This window comes from Paralichthys olivaceus, chromosome 22 (assembly GCF_024713975.1).
Source record: "Paralichthys olivaceus isolate ysfri-2021 chromosome 22, ASM2471397v2, whole genome shotgun sequence".
NCBI classification, from domain to species: domain Eukaryota; kingdom Metazoa; phylum Chordata; class Actinopteri; order Pleuronectiformes; family Paralichthyidae; genus Paralichthys; species Paralichthys olivaceus.
The window spans coordinates 14,261,845-14,273,208 of record NC_091114.1 but is presented as its reverse complement, the minus strand read 5'-3'; the positions used below and the strand labels follow the sequence as shown (position 1 = coordinate 14,273,208).

Here is an 11,364-nt window from a genome sequence, read left to right as displayed (position 1 = left end):
TAACCTATAACTTTTTTATCATATTTTAGACGACATGCTAACCTATGACTTTTTTTATCATATTTTAAACGACATACTAACCTATGACTTTTTTATCATATTTTAGACGACATGCTAACCTATGACTTTTTTATCCGTTTTTGGACGACATGCTAACCTATGACTTTTTCATCATATTTCGGACGACATTCAGACTTTTTTATCATATTTCGGACGACATGCGAAACTGACTTTTTTATCAGATTTTAAACGACAACTATGACTTTTTTATACATTTTCCGATGACATGCTAACCTATGACTTTTTTATCCGTTTTTGGACGACATGCTAACCTATGACTTTTTATCAGTTTTCGGACGACATACTAACCTATGACTTTTTTTAATCATATTTTAGACGACATGCTAACCTATGACTTTTTATCAGTTTTCAGACGACATACTAACCTATGACTTTTTTATCATATTTTAGACGACATGCTAACCTATGACTTTTTTATCATATTTTGGACGACATGCTAACCTATGACTTTTTATCATATTTTAGTCGACATGCTAACCTATGAATTTTTTTATCATATTTCAGACGACATGCTAACCTATGACTTTTTTCAATCAAATTTTGGACGACATGCTAACCTATGACTTTTTTCATCATATTTTAAACGACATACTAACCTATGACTTTTTTATCCGTTTTTGGACGACATGCTAACATATGACTTTTTTATCATATTTCAGACGACATGCTAACCTATGACTTTTTTGTGATATTTTGGACGACATACTAACCTATGACTTTTTTATCATATTTTAGACAACATGCTAACCTATGACTTTTTATCAGTTTTCGGACGACATACTAACCTATAACTTTTTTATCATATTTTAGACGACATGCTAACCTATGACTTTTTTATCATATTTTAAACGACATGCTAACCTATGACTTTTTTATCATATTTTAGACGACATACTAACCTATGACTTTTTTATCCGTTTTCGGACGACATACTAACCTATAACTTTTTCATCATATTTTAAACGACATACTAACCTATGACTTTTTTGTCATATTTTAGACGACATACTAACCTATGACTTTTTTTTATCATATTTTAGACGACATGCTAACCTATGACTTTTTTATCCGTTTTTGGACGACATGCTAACCTATGACTTTTTCATCATATTTCGGACGACATTCAGACTTTTTTATCATATTTCGGACGACATGCGAAACTGACTTTTTTATCAGATTTTAAACGACAACTATGACTTTTTTATACATTTTCCGATGACATGCTAACCTATGACTTTTTTATCCGTTTTTGGACGACATGCTAACCTATGACTTTTTATCAGTTTTCGGACGACATACTAACCTATGACTTTTTTTAATCATATTTTAGACGACATGCTAACCTATGACTTTTTATCAGTTTTCAGACGACATACTAACCTATGACTTTTTTATCATATTTTAGACGACATGCTAACCTATGACTTTTTTATCATATTTTGGACGACATGCTAACCTATGACTTTTTATCATATTTTAGTCGACATGCTAACCTATGAATTTTTTTATCATTTTTTAAACGACATGCTAACCTATGACTTTTTTCATCATATTTCAGACGACATGCTAACCTATGACTTTTTTCAATCAAATTTTGGACGACATGCTAACCTATGACTTTTTTCATCATATTTTAAACGACATACTAACCTATGACTTTTTTATCCGTTTTTGGACGACATGCTAACCTATGACTTTTTTGTGATATTTTGGACGACATACTAACCTATGACTTTTTTATCATATTTTAGACAACATGCTAACCTATGACTTTTTATCAGTTTTCGGACGACATACTAACCTATAACTTTTTTATCATATTTTAGACGACTTTTTTATCATATTTTAAACGACATGCTAACCTATGACTTTTTTATCATATTTTAGACGACATACTAACCTATGACTTTTTTATCCGTTTTCGGACGACATACTAACCTATAACTTTTTCATCATATTTTAAACGACATACTAACCTATGACTTTTTCATCATATTTTAAACGACATACTAACCTATGACTTTTTTGTCATATTTTAGACGACATACTAACCTATGACTTTTTTTTATCATATTTCAGACGACATGCTAACTAACCTATGACTTTTTTATCATATTTTAAACGACATGCTAACCTATGACTTTTTCATCATATTTTAGACGACATACTAACCTATGACTTTTTATCAGTTTTCGGACGACATACTAACCTATAACTTTTTTATCATATTTTAGACGACATGCTAACCTATGACTTTTTTATCATATTTTAGACGACATACTAACCTATGACTTTTTTATCCGTTTTCGGATGACATGCTAACCTATGACTTTTTCATCATATTTTAAACGACATACTAACCTATGACTTTTTTGTCAGTTTTCGGATGACATGCTAACCTATGACTTTTTCATGATATTTTAAACGACATACTAACCTATGACTTTTTTTTATCATATTTCAGACGACATGCTAACCTATGACTTTTTCATCATATTTTAGACGACATACTAACCTATGACTTTTTTTATCCGTTTTCGGACGACATGCTAACCTATGACTTTTTTATCATTTTTGGACGACATACTAAAGTATGACTTTTTTATCATATTTCGGACGACCTACTAACCTATGACTTTTTCATCATATTTTAAACGACATGCTAACCTATGACTTTTTTATCCGTTGTCGGACGACATACTAACCTATGACTTTTTTATCCATTTTCGGACGACATACTAAACTATGACTTCTTTATCATATTTTAAACGACATGCTAACCTATGACTTTTTTACCCGTTTTCGGACGACATGCTAACCTATGACTTTTTTTTATCATTTTTGGACGCCATGCTAACCTATGACTTTTTCATGATATTTTAAACGACATACTAACCTATGACTTTTTTATCCGTTTTCGGACGACATGCTAACCTATGACTTTTTTTTATCATTTTTGGACGCCATGCTAACCTATGACTTTTTCATGATATTTTAAACGACATACTAACCTATGACTTTTTTATCTGTTTTCGGACGACATGCTAACCTATGACTTTTTTTTATCATTTTTGGACGACATACTAAACTATGACTTTTTTATCATATTTTAAACGACATGCTAACCTATGACTTTTTTATCATTTTTGGACGACATACTAACCTATGACTTTTTTTAATCATATATTAAACGACATGCTAACCTATGACTTTTTTTTTTATCATATTTCAGACGACATGCTAACCTTTGACTTATTTTTTATCATATATTAAACAACATACGAACCTATGACTTTTTTTTATCATATTTCGGACGACATACTAACCTATGACTTTTTTATCATATTTTAAACGACATGCTAACCTATGACTTTTTTATCATATTTCAGACGACATGCTAACCTATGACTTTTTTATCCGTTTTCGGACGACATGCTAACCTATGACTTTTTTATCATATTTTAAACGACATGCTAACCTATGACTTTTTCATCATATTTCGGACGACATGCTAACCTATGACTTTTTATCAGTTTTCGGACGACATGCTAACCTATGACTTTTTTATCATATTTTGGACGACATACTAACCTATGACTTTTTATCAGTTTTCGGACGACATACTAACCTATGACTTTTTTATCATATTTTAGACGACATGCTAACCTATGACTTTTTTATCATATTTTAGACGACATACTAACCTATGACTTTTTTATCCATTTTCGGACGACATGCTAACCTATGACTTTTTCATCATATTTCGGACGACATGCTAACCCATGACTTTTTTATCATATTTTAAACGACATGCTAACCTATGACTTTTTCATCATATTTCGGACGACATACTAACCTATGACTTTTTATCATATTTTAGACGACATGCTAACCTATGACTTTTTTTATCATATTTTAAACGACATACTAACCTATGACTCTTTTATCCGTTTTTGGACGACATGCTAACCTATGACTTTTTCATCATATTTCGGCGGACATTCAGACTTTTTTATCATATTTCGGACGACATGCGAAACTGACTTTTTTATCAGATTTTAAACGACAACTATGACTTTTTTATACATTTTCCGATGACATGCTAACCTATGACTTTTTTATCCGTTTTTGGACGACATGCTAACCTATGACTTTTTATCAGTTTTCGGACGACATACTAACCTATGACTTTTTTATCATATTTTAGACGACATGCTAACCTATGACTTTTTTATCATATTTTGGACGACATGCTAACCTATGACTTTTTATCATATTTTAGTCGACATGCTAACCTATGACTTTTTTTAATCATATTTTAGACGACATGCTAACCTATGACTTTTTATCAGTTTTCAGACGACATACTAACCTATGACTTTTTTATCATATTTTAGACGACATGCTAACCTATGACTTTTTTATCATATTTTGGACGACATGCTAACCTATGACTTTTTATCATATTTTAGTCGACATGCTAACCTATGAATTTTTTTATCATTTTTTAAACGACATGCTAACCTATGACTTTTTTTTTTATCATATTTCAGACGACATGCTAACCTTTGACTTATTTTTTATCATATATTAAACAACATACGAACCTATGACTTTTTTTTATCATATTTCGGACGACATACTAACCTATGACTTTTTTATCATATTTTAAACGACATGCTAACCTATGACTTTTTTATCATATTTCAGACGACATGCTAACCTATGACTTTTTTATCCGTTTTCGGACGACATGCTAACCTATGACTTTTTTATCATATTTTAAACGACATGCTAACCTATGACTTTTTCATCATATTTCGGACGACATGCTAACCTATGACTTTTTATCAGTTTTCGGACGACATGCTAACCTATGACTTTTTTATCATATTTTGGACGACATACTAACCTATGACTTTTTATCAGTTTTCGGACGACATACTAACCTATGACTTTTTTATCATATTTTAGACGACATGCTAACCTATGACTTTTTTATCATATTTTAGACGACATACTAACCTATGACTTTTTTATCCATTTTCGGACGACATGCTAACCTATGACTTTTTCATCATATTTCGGACGACATGCTAACCTATGACTTTTTTATCATATTTTAAACGACATGCTAACCTATGACTTTTTCATCATATTTCGGACGACATACTAACCTATGACTTTTTATCATATTTTAGACGACATGCTAACCTATGACTTTTTTTATCATATTTTAAACGACATACTAACCTATGACTCTTTTATCCGTTTTTGGACGACATGCTAACCTATGACTTTTTCATCATATTTCGGCGGACATTCAGACTTTTTTATCATATTTCGGACGACATGCGAAACTGACTTTTTTATCAGATTTTAAACGACAACTATGACTTTTTTATACATTTTCCGATGACATGCTAACCTATGACTTTTTTATCCGTTTTTGGACGACATGCTAACCTATGACTTTTTATCAGTTTTCGGACGACATACTAACCTATGACTTTTTTATCATATTTTAGACGACATGCTAACCTATGACTTTTTTATCATATTTTGGACGACATGCTAACCTATGACTTTTTATCATATTTTAGTCGACATGCTAACCTATGACTTTTTTTAATCATATTTTAGACGACATGCTAACCTATGACTTTTTATCAGTTTTCAGACGACATACTAACCTATGACTTTTTTATCATATTTTAGACGACATGCTAACCTATGACTTTTTTATCATATTTTGGACGACATGCTAACCTATGACTTTTTATCATATTTTAGTCGACATGCTAACCTATGAATTTTTTTATCATTTTTTAAACGACATGCTAACCTATGACTTTTTTCATCATATTTCAGACGACATGCTAACCTATGACTTTTTTCAATCAAATTTTGGACGACATGCTAACCTATGACTTTTTTCATCATATTTTAAACGACATACTAACCTATGACTTTTTTATCCGTTTTTGGACGACATGCTAACCTATGACTTTTTTATCATATTTCAGACGACATGCTAACCTATGACTTTTTTATCATATTTTAAACGACATACTAACCTATGACTTTTTTATCATATATTAGACGACATGCTAACCTATGACTTTTTTTTTATCATATTTCAGATGACATGCTAACCTATGACTTTTTTATCATATTTTAGACGACATGCTAACCTATGACTTTTTATCAGTTTTCGGACGACATACTAACCTATAACTTTTTTATCATATTTTAAACGACATGCTAACCTATGACTTTTTATCAGTTTTCGGACGACATACTAACCTATGACTTTTTTTAATCATATTTTAGACGACATACTAACCTATGACTTTTTTATCATATTTTAAACGACATACTAACCTATGACTTTTTATCAGTTTTCAGACGACATACTAACCTATGACTTTTTTATCATATTTTAGACGACATACTAACCTATGACTTTTTTATCCGTTTTCAGACGACATGCTAACCTATGACTTTTTTTTAATCATATTTTAGACGACATGCTAACCTATGACTTTTTATCAGTTTTCAGACGACATACTAACCTATGACTTTTTTATCATATTTTAGACGACATGCTAACTCTATGACTTTTTTATCATATTTTGGACGACATGCTAACCTATGACTTTTTTATCATATTTTGGACGACATGCTAACCTATGACTTTTTATCATATTTTAGTCGACATGCTAACCTATGAATTTTTTTATCATTTTTTAAACGACATGCTAATCTATGACTTTTTTCATCATATTTCAGACGACATGCTAACCTATGACTTTTTTTTATCATATTTTAGACGACATACTAACCTATGACTTTTTTTTTATCATATTTTAGATGACATGCTAACCTATGACTTTTTTCAATCAAATTTTGGACGACATGCTAACCTATGACTTTTTTCATCATATTTTAAACGACATACTAACCTATGACTTTTTTATCCGTTTTTGGACGACATGCTAACCTATGACTTTTTCATCATATTTTGGACGACATGCTAACCTATGACTTTTTTATCATATTTCAGACGACATGCTAACCGATTAATTTTTTTTAATCATATTTCAGACGACATACTAACCTATGACTTTTTCATCATATTTCGGATGAAATCCCCTCAAAAAGTCATAGGTTAGCATGTCATCCGAAACACGATAAAAAGGTCACAGCGTTCGTATTTCACCCAAAAGGTGACAAAAAAGTCATAGGTTAGCATGTCGTCCAAAATATGATAAAAAAGTCGTGGTTTAACATATCGTCTTAAAACTGGTCAAAAAGTGATAAAAAAAAAGTCCAAAGTTTGTATGTCATTCAAAATATGATAAAAAGTCACGTTAGCATGTTGTCCAAAACTGATAAAAAAAGTCAAAGGTTCGCATTTCGTCCGAAAACTGATAGAAAAGTCAAAGGTTCGTATTTTAGTCCGAAAAGTGATAAAAAAAAGTCAATGGTTAACACGTCGTCTGAAAAGTAATAAAAAAAAAAGTCAAAAGTTTGTATTTTGTTCAAAATGTGATTAAAAAAAGGTTGTGATGTCGTTTTGTGTCAGTTTGCAGGATTATGCTAAAACTTCTGGATGGATTACTACAAAACTTGGTGTTACTTTGAGGTTTGAGTCAAGAAAGAACTCATTAAAGTTTTGTTTGATCCGCATCAGGTAGCAAATCCAGGATTTTCTTTCCCTTTCTTTAATATTGTTTATTACAACGGCTGTAGTTAAAAAAATATTTAAGTAAACAAAAAAGAAAAGACAGGACTGAGAATTCTATTTCAATGTTTCTTTATTAAAGAATGAAAATACAACCTCATTATTTACAAAACAACTAGAACACCTCAGGGACAGCAACATTTTAATTCATTACAGCAAAAATGTCTTTTCTGTCCTTTTAACTATCACGGCAGCTTTAACCTGACGCTAACTCATCAACATGACAACCCCCTGAGGTTAAATGAGTCATATGGGACGAGGAATGAATAACGCTGCTAACATGAATGTTTCTGTGCACTCACTAAATTTAGAAACAGGATCAAAATGAGTGAGTGTGTAAATGTCCGAGCTTCAACTTCCCTGAACATTCTGAACCAGGCCGCAGCATTTCGTCACTTCCATCACCATGGTGACGAGGCGGCGGTTACAGTGTCCACTTCAAACACCTACGGAGACACAGAAAAAGATCTTCATGAACTAATCTGACATTTTACTAAAGTGGGGAGATCAACGTACTGATTCCACAAACTTCTGTACTTATCTCGCATGTCACAAACAGCTCATCTAATTGACTTGTCGTGTGACGGTGTTGGTTGTTTAACAGACTCTGAAATAGTCGACTTGTAATGTAGGAGTGATTTACTGAACTGATGATATTTTTTCAAACGATGAAAAACATTGACTATAAAATCACTATGCACCATAGACTGCTCACAAAAAGCTCTGCACACAAGCAGTAAAAATGTGTGTTTCAGGATGACTCACTAATAACAAGGAATAATTCTGAATTAGCATCAACTGTTACGGTCATAGGTTCAAATCCCGTACGAGGCCCCAAATATGTAAAGCTGATAATCGTAATAAAAAAAAAAATTTAAAAAGGAGGGGAGAAAGAAAAAAGTGAGGAGAGCGTTACAACACAGGACATTTACACATAACATGTTTATTAGTTTAGACAGACAAACCTGGTCTCTCTGTGAGTACACAGACACTTGCTGGAGCAGTAGCGCCCCCCGCAGGTGGTGCATGTGTAGTGGGAGGGGAAACCACAGACGCAGCAGAAGTGACGGGGGGGCAGCGATGAGACGGGGGCTGCCGCTGACAGGTAATTGGGCTCCGGCTTCTCCGACAGGTTCTACCAATCAGAAAAGAGGGGAGGAGTCAGCTAACAGATCAGCCAATGACAGAGTCGGGAAAGTGTGAAAGTGCAGGACCCACCTCCTCCTCCAGCAGGGTGGTAAAGTTTTTCCTGAAACGTTGTTTAAAGTGGTCGCCCCTCGTCTTCCTCCTCTTCTTCTCTGGACGAGACAAACATTTGGAAATATGTCACATGAGAAGGAAGCGAGGAGATGACGCATGCCGTCCTCTGACGTGTCCAATCAGGACTCGTTGGAATTGTTATGTTTTGCTACAATATTGTCGAGTCTCTACCTTAAAGGGATAGTTCACTGAAAGATTTTAATTCACTCATTATCTACTCACCACTCTGCCGATGGAGGGGTGGGTGAAGTGTTTGAGTCCACAATAAAAAACATGTTTACACTGTGTTTTAAGACTCAAAGTCCACACGAGGTGGCTAAAATATCAGAGGATGTTTCGGCTTAAAACACGGTGGAAATGACCAAGTTGAGTCGAATAAGAACGTCGGGGCTTGCAGACACTTGGACGACACCACACTTTAATTGTCCTGGATTCTGCTGCAACAAAGTTCACCCCTGAAACTCCAGAAGTGTTTTGAGGAGTCAAGCACCTCACGCACCCCCGTTAGGCAAAGTGGTGAGTAGATGAGTGACGGTGAAGTATTCCTTTAAAACCTAGAGTGTCTTGAGACAGTGACTGACATGAGGTCTCACCTGGTTCCTCTGTCTCACTGAAGGCGGGCAGCCGGGCAGTCGGCCCTGGGGGAGGGAGGGAGGACAGAGGGTCGTCCTGGAAACACAAAGTGAAAACACTGACCTGGATGAAAACCACGAGGTGCAGGTGAGAGCTGCACCTTTGAGCGTGGACGTTAACTGAGCTCCTCCTCTGAGTGATCGGCTGGACGACGACGCTCACCTGGAAGTTGTCTTTCTCCAGAGCCTCCAGCTGACGAGTCAGACGCCTCTGTCTGGTCGCTTCATCCAAGACTCTGCGCTGACCCTCCACCCGAGCTGAGAGACAGAAAGACATGTAGAGAGACATGTAGAGAGACAGAGAAACATGTAGAGATAGAGAGACATGTATAGAGACATGTAGAGAGACAGAGAGACATGTAGAGAGACATGTAGAGAGACAGAGAAACATGTAGAGATAGAGAGACATGTAGAGAGACAGAGAGACATGTAGAGAGACAGAGAAACATGTAGAGATAGAGAGACATGTATAGAGACAGAGAGACATGTAGAGAGACAGAGAAACATGTAGAGATAGAGAGACATGTATAGAGACATGTAGAGAGACAGAGAGACATGTAGAGAGACAGAGAAACATGTAGAGATAGAGAGACATGTATAGAGACATGTAGAGAGACAGAGAAACATGTAGAGATAGAGAGACATGTATAGAGACATGTAGAGAAACAGAGAGACATGTAGAGAGACAGAGAAACATGTAGAGATAGAGAGACATGTATAGAGACATGTAGAGAGACAGAGAAACATGTAGAAAGACAGAGAGACATGTAGAGAGACAGAGGGACATGTAGAGAGACAGAGAGACATGTAGAGAGACAGAGGGACATGTAGAGAGACAGAGGGACATGTAGAGAGACAGAGAAACATGTAGAGAGACAGAGAGAGATAGAGAGACATGTAGAGAGACATGTAGAGAGACAGAGAAACATGTAGAGAGACAGAGAAACATGTAGAGAGACAGAGAGAGATAGAGAGACATGTAGAGAGACAGAGACACATGTAGAGAGACATGTAGAGACAGAGAGAGACAGAGAAACATGTAGAGAGACATGTAGAGAGACCGAGACACATGTAGAGACAGAGAGAGACAGAGAAACATGTAGAGACACATGTAGAGACAGAGAAACATGTAGAGACATGTAGAGAGACAGACATTAAGTGAACAAGTTACTGTGTGAATCTCTAACATTAAACATTTATTGACGTTAAATCGACATTTAACCGTGAACCGATAGAAACTCAGCGTTGTAACTATGACATCACGACGGTTGAATCGCGGTAACGTCGCGTTTCTCTGAATCTTTTCGTTAAAACAAACTCACCGGACGTTTTCTTCTCCAGCACCATGTTGTTCTTCCGCTCTACGGCAGCCGCACGGGGACACACTGAGTCAGACCAAACGCGATTTGTTTTCAATCACTATCCGATGGTTGATTCAGAGAAACTTCCCCGAAAAAAAGAATCGTTAGGAAAATTAACGTTCGGTTTAATTCGGGATGAAATTTAAAACGGTGGAGCATCTGTGTAACTTTAGTTTAAACAAAAAAAAAAACATTGAACCAATCACAACACATTTCAAACTGTTAATTTGACCTGATGAATAATAAATGAATACGTGAATAAATAAATATTCTTACGTAAGTA

General features: G+C 34.6%; 1 protein-coding gene across 1 annotated transcript; it reads right to left on the bottom strand.

Moving 5' to 3' along the window:
- Positions 1-7,883: 7,883 nt before the first annotated feature.
- On the bottom strand, positions 7,884-11,186 carry znhit1 (zinc finger, HIT-type containing 1). Its single transcript, XM_020108505.2, has 6 exons — positions 11,043-11,186; positions 9,884-9,978; positions 9,682-9,757; positions 9,047-9,126; positions 8,794-8,963; positions 7,884-8,274 (listed from the first exon to the last, which is right to left on the bottom strand). Exons 1-6 carry the CDS (start codon positions 11,065-11,067, stop codon positions 8,253-8,255), a joined length of 468 nt encoding a protein of 155 aa, XP_019964064.1. The 5' UTR covers positions 11,068-11,186; the 3' UTR covers positions 7,884-8,252.
- Between the last annotated feature and the right edge of the window lie 178 nt (positions 11,187-11,364).